The sequence below is a fragment of the Tamandua tetradactyla genome, chromosome 5 (genome assembly GCF_023851605.1).
Source record: "Tamandua tetradactyla isolate mTamTet1 chromosome 5, mTamTet1.pri, whole genome shotgun sequence".
Lineage (NCBI taxonomy): Eukaryota > Metazoa > Chordata > Mammalia > Pilosa > Myrmecophagidae > Tamandua > Tamandua tetradactyla.
In genome coordinates, this window is record NC_135331.1 from 192,979,852 (window position 1) to 193,000,483 (window position 20,632).

At 51.6% G+C, this 20,632-nt stretch overlaps 1 protein-coding gene across 3 annotated transcripts in view; it reads right to left on the reverse strand.

Moving 5' to 3' along the window:
• Positions 1-20,632, reverse strand: part of LOC143685201 (putative palmitoyltransferase ZDHHC11B) — an 85,116-nt gene that overhangs the window by 60,419 nt on the left and 4,065 nt on the right. For 2 of the 3 annotated variants that reach the window (XM_077162913.1, XM_077162911.1), the window contains exon 2: positions 19,945-19,986. In XM_077162913.1, coding sequence (XP_077019028.1) covers positions 19,945-19,986 — 42 coding nt within the window. Of the gene's footprint in view, positions 1-19,847; positions 19,987-20,632 lie in introns of all 3 variants that reach the window. The other variant, XM_077162910.1, reaches the window with a different exon arrangement.

Genomic DNA, 20,632 nt, shown 5'->3' on the forward strand with positions numbered 1-20,632 from the left:
TTATAGTGTTATATATAAAAACACTGAGGTTAAGTGATCACTCAAGATAAGTTTTGGTGGACAGACTGCATGGCTAGACTCCTGGTGGAAGGAAGCCCAGGCCCAGACCTCTTTCTAAGGGCTGGACTAGGTTGTTTTAGCCAGAAATATTTCTGCAACTACAAATGAATGGGGAACCTATTATTTTATCTGGAACTCATCATGGAAAGGGAAGTCTGTACTCCTATCTCAGCTTTGGAATATCCATCATTGTGCAGGCACCCACTGTGGGGGAGCTGCTTCACACTTCTAACCCACAGCCCGGACCCCACACATGGAGGCCCCACCCACAGGGTCCCCCCCAGCCTGACCCTGTGAGGGAGGCCCCACCCACAGTGACTCCCTAGCCTGGACCAAGTAAAGGGAGGCCCTACCCACAGGGTCCCCCACAGCCTCGGCCCCTCTCAGGGAGGTCTTGCCCACAGGGTCCACCCCAGCACAGAGTGGTGCTGGGAGGCCCCGCTCACTACATCTCAGCCCACGAGTGACTGGAGGCACCATGGTCCCAGCCCAGGCCTCGATGAGCCTCTGCAGCAAGGCTTCGGCCTCCAGGACCCATTTCCTGTTTGGGCCGCGTGGCACTGTGATGCTGTCCCTGGTTCTCCCAGGATGCCCCACACCACCACCCCACCACTGGGCACAGAAGGTGATCATCATCCTGATGGGGGCCTGGGGTCCGCTGAGCCTGGGGAGGAAGGGGCAGTGGACATGGCACTGGGGGGATGGCCCCCACCCTTTAGTGGCTGGTTTCTGGAACATGCCTTCCAGGAGGACTGGAGTGTGGGCGGGCAGCTGGACAGGGTTGGCAGGCCCCACCTGAGCATGTCATCTTCTCTGCTGACCCTAGTGCTGTGCTGGGAGGGGTAACCAGAAGAGGGCCTCTGGATCACAAGAGTGGGGAAGGATGGCCCCGTACCTCACACCTGTAGCTCAGTACTGCACCTCCACCCCCAACCTCTCAGACCAGAAAGGTGTTGCTACCCATTTCGCAGGGAAATGAGAGTGGGGGTAGGGTCTCAGGGGATCTGGGGACTCCGCCCCTTGTTCGAGGCCACAGAGCCCCCTTTCTTAGGTTTCAGCTGGCAGGGCATGGACACACCCCATGTGGGCACATCAGCTCATCTCCCCATGGTGTCCCCTCAAGCACCCCCAGACTAGGGATGGCCACCTCCCGCAATGCCCTTTGCCTGGGCTGACCCACCTCTCCCAGGGCTATGCACCAATTGGGACCTGTGGTGACCCGGGCACACCACCTGGGCTGGTGGTAAGGATGAGGGCTAGGCCTTCAGCTCCATGAGCTGTGGGGCTGAGTCTTCTCACGGCCTTCAGAAGGGCAGGAGAGGCTGCCTATAGAGAGAGTGCCAGGAAAGAGGGACACACAGGCATACCTGGGCAAAGAGAGAAAGTCGGGGCCTCTGTGAAAACAGGCAGAGTGGCAGGGGCGGAGCAGAGACTGCTAATTTGCTGAGCCTCAGCTCCCCTGCCTGAAGGCATGGCCCAGTGCCTGGTATGGGGGATGTGCCCATGATGGCTGCCTCACCCTCACCAGCACCCCCAGGGCACAGAAGACAGCATCTCTCAGGGGGGTCCTGCAGGAGGGGTCCCACAGGGGGGCCTACAGGAGGGGACCCTGGGCTTGCAGTGCAGATGAGGGGCGGGGGAAGGCCTGACCTGTGACTTTAGGTGTCTGCAATGGGGCACAAAGGAAGGGGCCACCACGGCTATGGGAGGTCCAGAGATGAGGAAGGGCTCACAGCCTTATGCAGGTTAGTCACAAGACCAGAAAGGCTTCAGAGGAAGGTAACTTTGTGTCCAAGATGAGTTGCCTTTGGGCTGATTGGTGGCAGTGGGGGTGATGATGATGAAGAAGATGATGGGAATACTCTTTACTGAGAGCTCTTGATGGGCTAAGCTGTCAGACAGATAGACAGAAGGACAAGGCATCATAGAGAAAAGCATTCTGAGCTCAGAACAGAGGCTAGGCCAGGCTGCGGCCCTCAGACCTGCTCTGCGGCTGCTCCCTGTGCTGTCCGGCATGGTGCAGAGAGTGCAAGAGGTTGGACAGGGGACCTGCCTGGCAGCAGCAGCACCCAGGCTCCCGACCAGGCCTGAGGAGATGGTGCTTGGTGGAACCACCTTCTGCTCATCCATCAGAGAAGCTTTCAAAGCAGAAAGTCAGAGATGATGTAGATAACTTCCACATTTCTCAAGTGAATATGCACATGGATCCATGGCCTGCAAGAAGTATTTCAAATACTGTAAATATTGACTGGCACATTCGGTGAGTTTACAGGAGGGTAAGGTTGATGTTGACATCATTTCCACGATGCCCAATCCAATCTTAATTAAATCTGCACCCCACTGAGTCACTGTAACTATGATCTTCCAGCAGAAGGCATTTGTGAAAAATCCATTCTCCCTTCTTATTTTGATCCTCTTTCACACTTTGCAAGTGGATATGTGGGTGGAAGGCTGCTTGTGCAGATGCAGAGGCAGGTGAGATGCAGTGCTGGTACCCAATGCATTGGAAGGGGATTGTGAATTGGCAGATTAAGTGGACAATATACCTTGCCAAGGGTGACTCAGCAAGAAATGCAAACTCTGTGCTGAGAAGAGCACAGGAGGAGACTGGTCACTACTTGGAGGTTTCCTCGGCGATTTTCAGCCTGTCAGAGCTCATGTGGCAACTGGAGACTGTCCCTGACCTAGAACCTCGACAACCTGCAGGTAGTGTCATGTGTCTCCATCCTGTACAGGTATGACTCGGTGCCAGATGTGCAGAGAAGCAAAGTTCCAGCTCTTCTTCCGGGGTATTTCCAGGACACAATGAGGGGGGCAGCTGGACTCATGCTAGGGTGAAAACCAGTCAGGGAATGCATGTTAGAGAAAAGCTAAGGCAGACGTCATGCCTGAATATATGTAGAGAGTCTAATTAAATACTAGGGAACCAAATGGATGACTAAAACAGGAGGACAGGTGCTCAACCCCGCAGGGTTTGGAGGAAAATGAGAAAGTGCAACAGCTGCCGCAGCCCACCCACCTCAAAGGCAAACGTGTGACAGAGTGACAGTCCAAAGATGGTGGAGTAGCAGGGTGGCAGGTGGCCTGTTGGGAAGGCCGACTTGAAAGACTCACGCACTGTCCATGGGAGGAACGTGTGTTTGCTCAGGACCCAGTAATCTGGCGCCTTGGGGGTGTGCAACAGAAATGTCTTTACGTGGGAACCTCAGACAGGAGGTTAAATACCAGGAACAGGATTCAGCAGGAAGGCTGGTGAGGGACACTCCTCAATGAAGCAGGAACGAGTCCTCATGGAAGAATTACAGGACACTTGCTTGACACGGAAAATATAAATATACTCAGCATGCAGCTTTTTCCAAATCCTTTTTTTCCCCTGCATTTATTTGAGCACTTGGTATGTCAAAGAATGCCATCGCTTCAATGTCGTATTCTCTGTAGGTGGTGCCGCATGTCTCCATGGGGTCCAAATGTGAGGGTGCTTTGCCTTTAGGTGGGTCGGTTTCACCCTCCTTGGAGGAGTTGCAGCTGGTCCTTGTGCACCTCCTGCCTCCTTCATTGTGGGTGGAATTGGGGGCTCAGCATGCGGCCCGTGCAGTCCTGGGAGACAGGACTTGGCAGGTGGTGTTAGGATGTGGCCAGATGAGTGAGCATGGGCTACAGCCCTATGCTGAGGACCCCCCAACCCCCCCCCCCCAGCCCCTCAACCCTGGCTGGGGCACATGGGCATGTCGGCAGGGACGTGGGAGGGGTAGCCGCAAGGAGGCAGGACTTGGAGTGAGCGTAGCAAGTCCCCAGGACCTCAAGTCACATGGTTCCTCACCCAGGCCCAGGTGCAGGTCAGGGGGTGATGGCTGCAGCTGGGTCTGGGGAGGCAAGCTGCTGGGGGTCAGGGCTATGGGCAGCTCCCCACAAGCCACAAGGTGTCATGGGGAGACAAGTCTAGGCTGCCCGAGGGTGAGGTCTCAAAGGACCTGCGGGGTGGGGGGTGATAAGAACACAGGGGGCCCTGCAGTCCTGGGAGGCCCTGAGATCCTGGTGGGTCCTGAGAACACAGGGGGCCCTGAGAACTCAGGGTGGCCTTGAGAGCAGTCCCTGGGTCACCCGGGCTGCTTGTCCCCAATTTCCTAGCTGCAGTTCTGCTGAGGACACTTCTTAGACCCGGCACCTATCCCATGGGAGGAGCACAATCAGTCCTGCCCAGGGCACGCTCTCAGACTTCTGGCCTCAAAGCTGAGGGACAATGAATTCTGATGTTTCAGCCAGCCAGTGTATGGTATCCAACAGAGCAGCACTGACACACGGAGAGTCTTTCTCCTTCCTCCCTCCCTCCTCACTTTCCACCCTCCTCACTTCCCACCCTCCCACCTCTCCCTCCGTCCCTCCTCTCCCTCTGTCTCACCCTCCCTCCCTCGTCCCCTCCCTTCCACCCTCCCCAATCACTCCTACCCTCTTTCCCCTTCCCTCCTTGCCTCCCTATCCCCTCCCCTCCCTCCAGCCTCTCCTCCTCCAGGTCCCTGCAGATCCTGGACTAGATGCCGGGATAAGGAAGGGGAAGAGGCCTTGCATTGCCCCAACCATGGTTCTATGTATATATCTAAACCCTGTGAGGTGAAAAATCTAATTTCAAATTTTGCTTCAAATAACAAACCAGTGTTCTCTGTATCATTTGTTGCCATCTCATTTACTGACTAAATAAACCTCCGCCTTGGTGGCGGTGCCTTCCTTATAAGACTTTAAGATGGGGGCCAGTTTCCACCAGGTGTCTCCCAGTTTCCGCCCCCACCCCTGGGGCCTCCTGACCTGTTACTGGGGCAGGCGGGCTGGGGCCACTATTAGGGCCTGAGGTGTGGGTAGCAGAAGTAGCCCAGGGGGCCCTGCATGGGGGCAGCTGGAGGAGACACGGGGGTTGGATGCTGCCCAGGCTCTCGGTCACTCCTGGGGGACCCAACCCGCTGGCTCTGAGCAAGCAGGGCAACAGGTGGGAGGGAGGTGGGGACACCCATGTCAGTAGGAAGCAGGTGAGGGCCCCACCCACCCGGGCAGTACCCACATCGGCACCAACCCCAGGGGGGGCCATGCTCACATGGAGGCTGGCCCTCGCAGCACGGCCCTCATCCCCAGCCTCCCCCTTCACATCCATGGGGGGCCTGTCGCACCTGCTCTATTCTATGACTGGCCCTTTGTCAAAGTCTCTGTTCCAACACCCCAGGCAGGTGCACCCTGCCCGCGAGCCCACCTGGCCTTCCCATCATCCTGAACCCTGAGCGGAACCCAGACCCAGAGGGCACTTGTGGCAAGGGGCCCGAGCCCAGTCGGCAGGGCAGCGAAGCAGGCCAGGGCCCCCGAGGAGGTTGCCCAGTCTCACCGGGGCAGGGCCATCTAGGCTTAGGCACTGGTGGGCACACCAGGCCTGGGCTTTATTGTGGGGGGCAGAGGCACTTGAATGCATAAAGAAAGGGCTCCTTGACTTGCCCTGTGGGGTACAGGGCACCCGAGGTCCCTGTCTTGCGAAGACCATTGGCACCATCAATGCTGTTCTCCGTGGGGGAAGAAGGGTTGAGGGCTGCTGCCAGTGGGGGCTGGACATACCAGTTACCAGGAGGAGCTGGGATGCTCTACAATGAGGCCCCTCCCCGGCGTGGCCATGGATGGACTGGGATTCTGGGGCTGCAGAGAGAAGGGCCTGGTGGCCTAAGGCTGCCGTAGAGGAGGAGCTTCAGCAACAAGCCAGTGCGCTCTGGGGACCCAACCCCAGCCTCTGTCCCTTACTCTGGGCCAGGAAGCTCCCACCCCATTTTGCATCTCTGCAGACAGAAGCTGAGCTGGGCTAAGCAGGGACAGGCCATATCCTCCCCAGTCTAGGGCATGAAGGACGCTGCCCCCCACCTGCCCCACGGAGGCCCCACCATGCTCTGCTGGGAGGGGTGTGGGCAGTAGGGGTATGTGGCTGTCCCATCCTGGAGGTGGCTTGGTACCCTAGAAGGATGGACACACTGCATGCAGTGGGTGCTCAGCTCCAGTATACCCCTGTGGAGTCACTGGGGGAATCAAGGGGCTCTTTTCAAGGACCCAGGGCTCCCCACTCCACCAGCACCTGGCCACTGGGCCTGGCCTTCACCTTTCTCATGTCCTTCCCAGGCTCAGGTCACAGAACCACCCGTCTCCTATTGTGTCTAAAACTGGTCTCAAACCTCCCCAGGCACCTCACCTCATAGTGTCCCCGGGGCGCCGGAGGGTGTGGCTTGCTCATGAGGCTGCCAGGGGCTGTGAGGGTTGTCAGGATTGTTGGGGGCTATGGGGAGCTGTGGGGGGGCTGTAGGGGGGCTGTGGCTGCAGTCAGGGTCTCCCATAGTGGCTGTGCCCAGAGCATAAGCTGGCAGCCCAGCCGAGGGGCGGCCACATCCCCCGGGTCAGTGGTGGGGAGCGCAGGGCAATCTTGAGGACAGCCCAGAAGGCTAGGGACAGCAGGAGCAATGTGTCAGCCGCTCTAGCCACCCTGGACTGCATGGACCTGAGATCCTGCTCAGGGCCAGGCTGCCAACGCCCCGCAGACCAGAGGGTCCCAAGCGTGTGAGCTGCTGGTTTCCATCACGTGAATTTCCCCCCAGGGACTTTACTCCCAGGGGGAAGAACAAAACGAGACAAAATAAAGTGTCAATGGCTGAGAGATTCGAAACAGAGTTGAGGGATTATCCTGGAGGTTATTCTTACACATCACACAGATGTCACCTTTTTAGTTAAGGTGCAATAGAGAGGCTGGAGGGAACTGCCTGAAAATGTAGAGCTGTGTTCCAGTAGCCATGCTTCTCGAAGATGACTGTATAATGATATAGCTCTGGCAATGTGACTGTGTGATTGTGAAAACCTTGTGTCTGACACTTCTCTCATCTACCTTATCAACACATGAGTAAACGTATGGATAAAAAATAAATAATAGGGGGAACAAATATTGTAACACACACACAAAATTCCAACACCATACTTTGAGGATTGGAAAAGCTAACTACCAAATTCATATGGAAGACCACGAAGAGCTAAAAGCATCCTAAAAAAGAAGAATGGAGTGGGAGGATTAACACTTCCTGACTTTAAAACCTACTATAAAGCCACAGTGGTCAAAACAGCATGGTACTGGCACAAAGACAGAAGCATTAACCAATAGAATCAAATTGAGAGTGCAGAAATACACCACCAACTGTATTGGTCAACTGAAGTCTGACAAGGCCCCCAAATCGTCTGAACTGGGACAAAATAGTCTTTTCAATAATAGATCATGGAAGAACTGGATGTCTATAGCCAAGAGAGAGAAAGAGGAACCCTCTCTTACACTCTCCACAAAAATTAACTCAAAGTGGATCAAACACCTAAATACAAGAACTAGCACCATAAAGCTTCTAGAAGAACATGTAGGGAAACATCTTCAAGACCTAGCATTAGGAGGTAGCTTCCTAAACTTGATACCCAAAGCACAAATAGATAGATGGGAACTCCTCAAATTCAAATGCTTCTGCATCTCAAAAGACTTTGTCAGAAAGGTGAAGAGCCAGCTAAATCACGGGGAGAAAATATTTGGGAAATCACATATCAGACGAAGGTTTGGTTTCCTGTATATACAAAGAAATCACACAACTCAACAACAAAAGAACAAACAACCCAATTATAAAATGGCCTAAAGATGTGAACAGATGTTTTTCTGAAGAGCAAATACAGATGGCTAAGGACAGGTAATGGTGGCACAGTGGCAGAGTTCTTGCCTGCCATGCTAGAGACCCGGGTTTGATACCTAGTGCCTGCCCACACCAAAAAAAAAAAAAAAAAAAAAATACAGATGGGTCAAAAGCTATGAAGAGGACTGGTCATGGCGCCTCAGCAGGCAGAGTTCTCACCTGCCATGCCTGAGACCCAGGTTCGATGACCAGTGCCTGCCCAGGCAAAAAAATAAAAAAAAGCACTGGAAGAGATGCTCACTTTCATTGGCTATAGTGGAAATGCAGATCAAGACTACAGTGAGATACCAGCTCACACCTATTAACAAACAGGAAACTATAAATGTTGTAGAGGATGTGGAGAAAATGGGACCCTTAGGCATTGCTGGTGGGAATGTATAAATGGTGCAGCCAATATGGAAGACTGTTTGGCAGCTGCTTAGGAAACTAAATATCAACTTGCCCTAGGACCCAGAATAGCACTACTTGGTACATACCCAAAAGAGCTGAAAGCAATGACACAATAGACATTTGCACACCGATGTCCACAGCAGCATTATTCACAATCACAAAAAGATGGAAACAAACCAAATGCCCATCAACAGATGAGTGGATCAACAAAATGTGGTATATACATATGATGGAATATCATGCAGCAGTAAGACAAAATGACGTCCTGAAGCACATGACAAGATGGATGAGTCTTGAGGACATAATGTGATGAACGAAATTAGCCAGACAGAAAAAGACAGTTACTATATAATTCTACTTTTATGACCAGCATAAAGGTATCATCAGAGGCTTATAATACAGAATATAGGGGACTTAGAGATACATAGAAGCTAGAGATGGATAAACCATTAGCTAATGAGGTTGAACTCCAATGTAAGGGAATAGATAAGAGTGAAGGTGGTTCCCCAGTGGGTCTGTATATAATATGACCATATCAAAGATGAACAAGATTGAAAGGGGTTGTATAGGCCTACGTGTCCCACTGATTAACACTAGAAATATGAATTAGTTTTCGCAAGAATTACTTCAAAGATATGATTCTTCTACAAAGAGTGTTTAATCCATGGTATGGGGGAAAACTGCGATGGCATGCTACAAGCTATGTTTAAAAGGAAACCATCAGCACTACCACAGCACCAGCACAGGTAAATAATGGGGTGAGGGACAGGGGTTAAGAGGAAGTCTAGATGTCCTATTTCATGAGGGTATGTTTATTGGTTTTCTTTCTCTTGGAAATGATGAAATTATCTAAAATTGAGAATGTTGATAGACTGTGAACTTGGGGCCTGATGCATGATGCCTGATCAATGCAGGTAGCTGAAGGACGCACTGACCGAGGAGTATGGGGTACATACTTAGGAATGTGGGTTGCTGCTACAAAAGGGAACAAAGTCAGGATGCATGCAACAATGTCAATGAACATGTGGGTTATTAGGTGAGACAAAGTAAGCCAGAAACAAACAAAAAAAAATAGGTATGATCACCTTTAGAAAATGCTTATAAGAAAACAGGGCCCAGACTGCAAACTTTTAGAACAGACACATTAAGTCAGGAGTAGTGATTATCATCTCTGGATTGTGAGGTGCTGTTTTATATGTATAACCTGGTATTTAGCAATAAGAACAAAGCCCAACAGGTTGGAGTTAAAGTAATTCAGAATGTAGGGGTAAGGAAGACAGTGTCTATATTTGAGATCAATAAAGAAAGGTTTATTTGCTCTGGAATTGAAATTTTCTGTAGTGCATAATCTAATTCAACCTATCTGTATAGCTCATTTGAACAACTGAAACACAGAGACCCCAGAATAAGAAAGAGGTCCTTTAATCATGTATCAATTACTGTAATACCCAGATACATCCTAGAGTATATTAAGCAGATAATCAAAAAGTATTAGCAAAGTCTGCTGAAGGATGGGAGAAAGTTTAGACTACCCATAGGCATGCCTAAGAGTTACTTCTTGAGGACCTCCATTGTTGCTCAGATGTGGCCTCAGTCTCTCTAAGCCCAACTCTGCAAGTGAAATCATTGCCTTCCCCCATGTGAGACTTGATATCCAGGGGTGAAAGTATCCCTGGCCATGTAGGAGACCCTCCCAGGGATGAATCCAGACCTGGCACTGTGGGATCAAAAATTCCATCCTGAACAAAAGGGGGAAAACGTGTAACTAATAAAGTATCAGTGGCAGAGAATGTACAAATAGACTTGAGAGGCTCCTCAGGAGGTTGCTCTCACACAAGCTTCAATTAGACATTGCTATCTATCATAACCTGCGAAACCCAAATTTACACACCTACACAGGGACGTGACCAGATATAAGGCTTTGGAAAAGGCCTTGATTACTTCAGCAGACACGCTGTAAGAAAAGAGACAACAAGCTGAAAAAGGCTGGGAGAGAGGAAGACATGTAGGGGCAGCACCACCTCGAAGAGACTTGAAGACTGCCCGAATGCCAGCTCTGTGATGGCAAGCATGGCCCTGGAAGCAGAAATGAGAAGCAAAAGCAGCCTGCAGGCTCTGGAGCAGGTGGAGGGGTGCTCTTTCCTCCTCAAATGCTTCGCCCAGGGAGGCCACAGCTGTCCGTGCAGAAACTGCAGGAGAAACACCACCATCTCCTTTGGCCACAGGAGATGCAAAGAAGGAAAGGAGGAAACGGTGGCTGGGAAAGGGAGCCTGAACCCTGAGCCCACTCAAGGCTCACCGTGCACATGGGGACCAGCGGAAGGCAGGACTGAGCATGCAGTCCAGACCCCTGCCGGCCATTTCCTTTTTAAAAAGCAGGGAACATGTAACGCCTGCAGAACGGTGCCCACACCAGTGCTGACGCACCCCAAAGCGTCAGACAGCCAATATGATGACCTGCCGTGACTGTGCCCTGTCAGGGAAAGTGCACCAGCCTGCATGGACAATAGGGGAAATCGCAACAGAGAAACTGGCACTAAAAACAGAAAAACAATAGGAAATTTTAAAATTAAGAAAATACAAGACCTGCAAATAAACTATTGGCAGAGCTCATCAGCAGAACAGAGATGACAGAGAAAAGAGGCGTTGAATTGGGGGCGGATCAACAGAAATCAGTGAAGACATGAAAGAAAGAATAATGTCTAAAATATGTGAACAGAGCTACAGGGAGCTGTGGGGCAACATTGGAAGGTCCGACAGGCAAAACTGGAGAACCACAGGAGACAAGGAAAAGGTTGTGAAAAAACAGTGACCAAAAATGTCCCAAATGGAAAAAAAAAGTCACAAATTTGGTGACAGACATAAATTTACAGATTCCAGAACCAAAGGGCATGCTAAACAAAACAAATTCAAAGAAAACCATACCCATGCAAATCATAATGAAATGGGAAAAAAATGAAAAATAAAGAGGAAAAACCTTGAAGCAGAGAGAGAAATAACCCCAATACATACAGGAGCACAATTCAAATCACCATGACCTGCTGGCATAAAACAGAGGCCAGAAGACAGCAGGACAACATATTAAACTGGAGATGAAAGAAAGGACCAGCCCTGAATCCAATATCCAGTGAAGCCATCCTTCAGGAAGGCAGGCAGAAGAGTAGCACTCATACAAAAGGAGGGGAAGGGCACCTGTGAGCAGCACAAATGCTCCCCACTCAAGGCCCTGCTATCCACCTAGGTACCCTCTCTCTACCCAGGGCCCCGCTCTCTACCGAACCCTACTCTGGACCCAGGGCCCCACTCTCCATCCAGCCCCACATTCTATGCAGGGCCCCAATCCCCAACCAGCCCCACTCTCCACCCAATCATGCTCTCCACCCAGTCCCACTCTCCAGCCATCCCACTCTCAATCCCAGCACTGCTCACAGATCTCTGCAGTCTGAAAGCAGCAGGCACCAGTGCAAAATGCGTCTCCTGGCAGAAGGAGCAGTAGGAAATGTAAGGACAACAAGACATAGGCACCTGTGTACTGACATTCTGCCCACCCCAAATTTCCCCCCCAAAGGATATGAAACAACAAAAAAGGAAAAGTGCATGTGACATATACCACACACCCACAGCACAGCCTGAAGAGAGTGTGGGAACAACAAGACAACTGTGATCAAAGAGGGGAAAGCACACCAAAGCTTGAAGCGCGGCTTCTCACGTTCTCTCGCATCCCCAGTGGGTGAGCCAAGTTGGGCCAGGAAAACCCGGAGAAGGACCAGGAGCTGCAAAAGCTGCAGCCCAAAAGCTGCAAGCCTGAACATCCTGAGGGGTTCCAGGCACTTCAGAGTCCAACCAGGAGGGGGACACAACTGAACTGATGGGGTAGCAGAGCTTAAAAACATGGCACCGTGCAAAAGGCATGTCTTCTGGAGAAGAAAAAGGCAGGAGAAGCAAGGGGATATTTCAGGGAAAACGAGAATGAGGGGAAGGAACTTGCAAAACAAGACCACTTTGAAATCAGAGAACACACAACTCCGGGTGTCCACCACCCCAGCAGCACCTGGAGTTCACACGGCTGCCAGGAGGGGGTGGCAGGGAGCCGGGGAGCCCACAGACGACTACCCTCTCCTAAAGGAAGGACCCCACAATGAAACTGCCAAAGCGTAAGCAGGCAAGCTCTCATACCAGGAACAGGAAAATGCCCCACTCCAGGAAAACAATGAGGAGACAGAATTAAACTATCAGTCCACATAGCAAACAAGCATTTAAGAAAAACAACAACAAAAACACTCTGAAGCAAGAGTGCAAAACCAAGTGGAGATGAACCAAAGAAGAATGAAATGCAAACAGTGCTCAGTGACTTCATGCAAGGAATGGAAGAAAAATGCAAAATCATTACAGAAAGGAAAAATGAATCACAAAGTGCCCAAGGGAGAACAGATTTAAATGATTCCCAATAAGGAACACTGAAGGCAGTAAAGCCATCATGAGAGTGAAAATGAAATGACAAAAAAAGAGTAAGGGAGGAAACATGAAAATGGAAGCCAGCAAAGAAAGAGGTACATTCATATTACCAGACTCCCTGAAGAAGAAAAGGAAAACAATGGAACCGGACTAATATTTAAAATTATGATGCACAAACCTTCCAAAAACAGAACAGAACTTACATATTGGAAGAACTGACTGAGTGCCTGAGGAAATTAACTGAAAACAACCAACTCTGAAACACATCCTAAGAAACCTATTAGATCTTAAAGAAAAATGTAAAATCCCCAAGGACACCAAATAAACCATAAAATAATAAGAAAATTGAAACAATTACACTGGTATTGGACTTTTCAAACCCTGCATGCAAAGCAAGGCAATGATGAAGCAGTCTTTCCTAAAAACTCAACACAATGAAGTATAAACCAAGGATGACCTATTCAGAGAGCAGCAAGGGTATGGAAAAACAGTTCACCTGCAAACGTTGTAGAAATCCTGCGTACAGCAGCCCTTTTTAAGGGATCTACCAGAGCAGGGATGGGCAAACTTCTCAGGAAAGAGCCAGAAAATAATAAGCGGCTCAGGCTCCGCGGGTGGGCACAGACTGTGGTGACAGAGCCCGGAGCATGCAGGGCCTGGGGGCCTGGGCTGGGGTACAAGGGCAGCCGGGCAGCCTGCTCCTGGTCAGCAAGCAGGGCCAGCACCACCTGCTGGGCCTGCAGGAGATTCTAAGATGTCTACATTTTATACAAGGGGAGGTAACATTAACTTAGGTAGATGATAAAACACGTAGGCCTATACATCATAAACCTACAGTCACCACTGGGAGAGAAAGCCAAAACATCAGTACATAAAATAAAATGGAATGGAAAAAAAAAACCTTCAAATAATCCAAAGGAAAGTGGGAATAGAGGAACAAGGGGACAAAACTAGTAAAAGCACATACACAAAACAAACACTAAAGCGACAGCCCCAAGCTCAGAAACACCCACAGTTACACTAAATGCAAAAGGGTTAGTCCACTGCGGTCCACAGTGGCAGCCCTGAGTCATTTGTGGCCATTTCCATTTAAGGTCATTAAGGTTAAAAAGAAAACTTAACAAGTTCAGATCCTTTGTCACACCAGTCACATTTCAAGGGGTATTAAGCCACAAAGATGGACAGGCCAGAAGCAGAAAACTTCTACCAGAGCAGAAAGTCCTGCTAGCTAGTGTGTGGTGAGAACTGCCAATTAAAAGGCAGAGGGGCAGGAGAGGTCAAACAGCAAGTGCATGCCTCCTACAAGAGTCACACTTCCAAATAAAGCCTCTATGTGGAAGCAAATGAAAAGACCCTTACGCTATGCAAGCCGCAGACTGTGCAGGCTGGAGCAGTGGAGCCACAAGAAAGGAGAACACAGCAATGGAAACACGGCTTACGGGGATGGAGCCATGGGAGAGGAGGGAGCAGCAATGGAGACATGGCTCAGGTGGATGGAGCCACGTGAGAGGAGGAAGCAGCAATGGAGACACGGCTTATGGGATGGAGCCACGGGAGGGGAGAGCCCAGCGATGGAGACATGGCTCATAGAGAAACCCACAACAGATACATGTGCATGGCTGGCACAACCTCAAAATGCATAAGGCAAAACTGATGGAACGAGAGGAACAGGCAGTGCCACAGCCCTCCTCTTAACAACTGACAGATCTGACCAAAACCAGCCAAGCCAGGACACAGGCCCACTCCGCCAGCACCTCGGCTCACTGGCCTGGAAACAGGATCCCCAAGGTGGAGGCTCTTTCACCAGGCATAGGGCAAGCCAAGAATCAAAACCATGCACTGCTATTCTCTGTCCATGGGCAGCCACCCACCATGCAGCCTGAAGAAAGCCAGGGAAGGACAGCGCTGAACACATGGCACCTGGAAATGCCCACATGACCTCCACGCAGTGTTTGAGCACAGGGAGAATGGGCGGCAGCCTGGGAGGCTGCAATAGGGGACATTTCCTGGATGTCATCACACCTCAGCTGGGAGCTGGGAATGGTGGGACGGGACGGCTCTGGGGGCTCCTCGACCATCCTCTCTACCATCACACAAATGTCTGAAATTCACCACAAGAAAACACTTGCTGCAGACCCCCATGCCGAACCTGGCAGGAGTGTTACAGGCCACGTTCCACTGCCCAGAGCCATGGGCCAGGCTGCCAGAGGAGCACTGGGAGGAGAATACACCTGGTCTCCAACCTTCTCCATGTCCTCACAGCAAGGCAAGGGGAAACACAGGCAGCCGTTTCCCATGACCGCCCGCTTTGGGGTGCAGTTCAGGGAGGCCAACGCCATGTGGATAGGGCAAGCAGAGCCATCTCTGGTGTCTGCATGTTTCTCAAAGGCAGACGATCACACGCGAATTAGACACTTCATGTCAAAGAGGCTTCATCACTGCAGATGAGAAATTCAGAATGGCTCATGAGAAGATGATCCTTTATAGTGACCTGCCTTGGGAAACTTCCAGCTAACAGGGTATAAAAATTCTCAGTGAGTTATGCTGGGGCACCGCTTCTGGCACTGCCACCCCACCGGGCAGAAAAGGGGGCATGGCTGGGGCAGCTGGGCATCAACCTCTGTCCGCCCTGGCACTGGGGGCAGGGAGTGGACCCCAGCAACCTCAGGCACCAGGACAGCCCCATCTTCGCCCCCCTGCCACCCACAGGGTGGCCATGAGGGGCTCAGGGCAAAGCTCAGGATGGCAAGGCCCTGGGATGTGGCGCTCCCAAGGAGGAACAGGGCTAGCCGCTCAAAGCCCAGGACACATGTGGACATAGCGCTGCGGAGTCCACAAAGCAAGAGCCCCGGGCTGAGGCTGTGCCTCCTCCACCAAGCACCTCTGCCCATAGCCCTGAGGCTCTTCTGCCCCCTGGCCCATGGACCCAAGGGCACCCCTGTCCAGAAACTACACATCTGTTCCTCCAGAAACCCACACGCAAGAAAGGATCAGTTTCTAACTCAAAAATAAGAAGAACAGGAAGACAATAGAAATAGATCTTTCATTATAACTTCCTTCAAATATATTGCTCATAGGAACGTTCAGGAAAAATATTCTGGAAAAGACCAAATTTGAAATGCTGGCAAGAGACAGCACAGGGAATTAAAGGCAAAACCTAAATAACACCAAACAAACTGAAGGCAGGCCCTGCCCTCTGCTTTCTGACTCCACAATTCCAAGGGGCAGGGCCTGAGGGAGGAAGCTGGCCTCAGGCTGAGGGAAGAGGAGCTAGCAGGGCCAGCCAGGACACTGATCCCCAGCCAGCCAGGCCATTCCCTGACCACCAAGGTCTGGGTGACCCACGTCAGAACCAATGTTGAGACCAGACTGGAGGGAGCAGGCAGAAAGGACGGCCTTACAGGAAAAAGACCCGGGTTCAATTCCCAGCCCATGTGCTTCCCAAACAAACAAAAAACCAACAAAACAAACAGAAGAATTCAACAAATGGTGCCTCAATAAGGGGATACTCACATGAAAAAAGAATGAAATTTGACCCTTGCCATACAGCATGCGCATGCACGTGCACGCGCACACACACACACACACACACAAAGCCAAGGGTAAGACCCAGAGGTGTGCACTTGATTGCAATTTTAACACCATATTTTGCTCTGGGATATCCCAATTCTATTTGAGTTAAGAGATTTTACTCTGAGGTCAACTCTGGCCCAAAAGGAGGAAGTCACAGGATCAAATGAGACATCGACGAGCCAGCACCATGCCCCATCCAGGGCAGTACCACAGCCATGGTGGCCACACGGTCATGGCCCTGACACCACTGGCAGGGCAGTGCTACCCTGCCTCAAGGGGGGTTTCAGCCAGCCTCAAGGGGCCCACTCGGCACTCTCCAACACCACTCTCCACAGTGTCCCACAAGGCTTCCGTGCTCAGGAGAGTACTATCTTCTCCATCATGCCAGCTTCCACTCCCCCCCAATTTTGAGACTCCCCTCTATACAAAGGACCCACCCTGAATCCCAATTAGCATTCTCTGGAGTCCTTGTCCACATGAACCACACCAGGCTCCACCAAACACTTGTTTCCCTCCTGGCTCCTAAAAGTTATCTAGAGAGTTATCAAGGTGCTGCTGGGAACCCTGCAAACCCCAGCCTCATGACCCCGAGAGCCTGCCAGGATCAGGGGGTGCTGCTTCTCTCCTGGGCTGACCCAAGTGCTCTCCTGCTCTCTTCAGAGCCCAGGTTTTCCCAGTCCTCTCTCTACCAGCAGAGGAAGTGGTGAAGCTGGGATCTGAGCCCTGTCTCCTTGCCTGGCTGCCCTTCCCCAGCAAGCCAGGAAGGCTCTGTTGAAAAGAACTGAAGTGTCCTCCCTTAAATGAGGATCACACTTTCAGGGGAGATAAAACACAATGGCAGGAGATCGGCCTAAGATTAATTTCTAGGAAATTACATACCCACACTTTGGGCCCTTTCAGAGAAAGAGGACTTCAGATTAATCAGAATAGTGAACTTTATGCGCACTTGTTAACAACGACAAGAGGACTGAATGAAACCATGACCAAGCACATGTGACCTCTCCCATTTCTCTCCATACCCAACAGTGTCCCTCTCCACAGTCACTGGTCCCTCACTAACCCCCTTTCACATCACACCCAATGGTCTGCACAAAACGATGGGGAAGTCCAGTGGACATACAGCAGCACCCCACTACCCTGAGAGAAACATCTAGAGCTCTCACGGAGCCCAAGACCTGCCAGGACTGCTGTGCCGCAGTCTTCAGCTTTGTCTCCTGCTTACAACCCAACCATCCGCACCCTCATGCAGGCAGATTTCTAATCATATCATCACTATTAATCCTGGAAAACATTCTTCTTCCAGCTTTCATGCATTCATTTATTTTGTAATTAATTCATAAGCACCTGCTAATTTGTCAGGCCCCAAGCTGGCAGCAAGGGATTTGAGGTGAACCTGAACCACGGAGGAAGCTGTTCACAATTCCAGCCAGGCAGAAGCAAGGACAAGCTCAGCGGCAAGAAGTTCCCGGCATCCCAGAGCAATGCCACACACCGGCTGCTCTGACCTTGGACACGGGGGCCCAAGCAGAGGCTCACCATTCAGGAAAGCCATGGAGGCAGCGAGGCCTCAGCCTTGCCAACCCCCTTGGCTCCTGGGAGCTCTCGGCTGAAGGCAGCCCACCCGCCTCATCCCACTGGCCCCTGGGCCTGGCTGATGCACAGATATGCAGGCTCTGGTGAGTGTGTGAACCTCTGAGGAACAACTGAGCATGGCCAGCTGGTCTTCTTGGCTGAGCCTGGCCGGCTGGCCTTCTCCTTTTCCTCTGAGCATGACCTCTGGGCAGTTCAGGGGCCAAGAATGCCTGCAACCCAGAGCTCTGAGTATCAGTCTGTAAAACGCTCAAATGCTAGGTCAAAGACATACTAGCAACAGTGTCACCACTTCATGAGCCTCCATGAAGGGCAGCTCCATTTGCCTCCATCAACACTGACAACATAAATAAAAGTTAAGAACCGAGAGAAAGAAGCAATTGTCATGTACCAACCATCTCCAAGCTGACCGTCCTCCATTTTACACTGCTACCAAGCCTCCGGAACCCTCCAGGAGGCTAACAACACCAGGCCAGAGAGGACAGGGGCAGCAGAGCTGCACGTAGGCCATAGGACAGTGCAGTGAGGGATGTGGTCACTTAGGCAGTTTCTGAAAATCATAACATTTATCAACCCTGTATATTAGGGTTCTCTAGAGAAACAGAATCAATAGGAAATATCTGTAAATATAAAATTTATAAAACCATCTCATGTAACTGTGGGAATGTAGAGTCCAAAATCCATAGGGCAGACTGTGAAGGTGAGGACTCCGACGGAGGGTCTAGAAGAACGCCACAGGAGACTCCCTGGCTGAAGCAGGAAGGGAGCCTGTCTCTTCTGAATCCTCCTTAAAAGGCTTCCAGTGATTAGATTAACCATCACTCATTGCAGCAGACATTTCATCTGGCTGGTTACAAATGAAATCAGCTGTGGATGCAGCCGATGTGATTGTGACTGAACTCTAAGAAATGTCCTCACAGCGACACAAAGGCCAGCACTTCCCAACCAGACAAACAGGTACTAGCACCTGGCCAAGTGGACACATGAACCTGACAATGACAAACATTGTACCCTGATATTTCATTTCTGGGAATTTATCGAAGGGACATGAAAGGCAGGTACTGAGAGGACTTTGCACAAGAATGGTCACAGAAGTACTGCTTGTGACAGACAAAACCAGACACCACTGTATTTCCATCAGCAGGAAAATGGATAGGCTGCAGGATTCCCATGCCATGCTCAGCTGTAAAAATGAGTGAACTACTGATAAGGCAACGGCATGGAGTAATCTCAAAAACACTCTGCAAAGTGAAAGAAACCAAAACTAAGTTTATTTTCTGCTGGATTTCCATTTTTAAGTTATAATACCGGCAAAGCCAATGAGAACTGAGCTGACTGGAGGGAAGAGAAGCCTTAAAGCCAATGTACTCAGCTAAAGCTGCAACTTGACATGGCACCTGCTCTCACCCAAAATGACAGGAAGAAGGGAGCTGAGAGAGCTGCACAGCTTGGTGGGCTCTGGCCACACAGCCTGAGGACACTCGCCAGCCTACCAGGACCCAAAGACCCCTGCTGGCATCCTCCTGCCGCTGCCTCTCCTGCCCAGACACCATAGGCCCCACAGGCTAGCACTCCCTCCACCTCAACCAATTACTGGCTCCCCCTGCCAGAACCCCTCCACCTGCTGCCCAAGAACAGTGACCTCGCCCCATTGTTGGACAGGACTGCACGGGAAGAGCATGGGGCACGGGTCAAATGAGGTTGAGAAATGCCAGGACGACATCCCAGTTCTACCCCAGGGCTCTCACAGACCCACAGAAAGCCTGGCCTGCCTCCCCCTCCAACCTCAACCCCTGAACCCAGAAGTCTGCGAAGAGCTGGACTACAGGCAGATGCACTCGGACAGACAAGGGCCTGGGTCTCTACCACCTGAGGCTTTCTCCCAATGGAGAGCAGCCCCAAGCACAGACACCCCCAAGCACACATGCTGGCAGCTGGGAGATAAAACACCACGTCTACCTTGGCCTCTCTGCGTGGCGTCCCCACCGGTGCTTCCAGGGGCTCGTCTACACTTTTGTTCTGTGTGCATCACAGCCCTGAAGCAACACTTACCAGCAGAGGCAGCCCAGAACCAGCCACTGGAGCCCGGTGGTGCTGCCCAGAGGAGTAGGGAGGCGCGAGCATGCAGCAGCCGTGGGAAGCAGCTCACCTGATACAACTCCCGCAGCCGGTTCTTCTGCAGGTTTTCTGGCTGGAAAGAAGGAAAAAGTGAAAAACCATTAGGCCCAGAAAATGCTCGACAGCTGTGCACAGACCAACCTGTACAAACTGCCTTCACAAAGGGGGTACCCCAACATGACAAAGGGCAGCCCCTGCACCCTGAACCCCGGCCCGCAGTCCCCCACCTCCCAGGCACAACTCAGGCACCTGACCTCAGGGGCATGCTGTGGGACCCTGGGGAGGAAGATGTGGCGGGGCACCTGAGGGCGGGTTAAGAGGCACAGGGACACTCGGGGTTCACCATGCAGACCCTGGGTGGGGAGGGGGGCATGGCAAGGACCCTAGGGGAGAATGCAGTGGGGACCCTGGGAGGGGTGTCACACTGCTAACCCATGCAGGCACATGGTGGGAACCCCAGGGTATGGATACCACAGAGACACTGGGGCTGAACGCATGGGGACTGTGGAGGGTGGACACTGCGGGGCACAAGGGAGGGTGGACACCACGGGGACCTGGGAGTGGATACCGTGGGGGACCTAGGATGGACCGCCGTGGGATGCACGGAGGGTGGAGGCCACAGGGACCTGTGGTAGACTCTGTGGGGACCTGGGCTGAAGGGATGAGGACTGTGGAGGCTGGATGCTGTGGGGACAGTGGAGGGTGGACGCCGTGGGGAC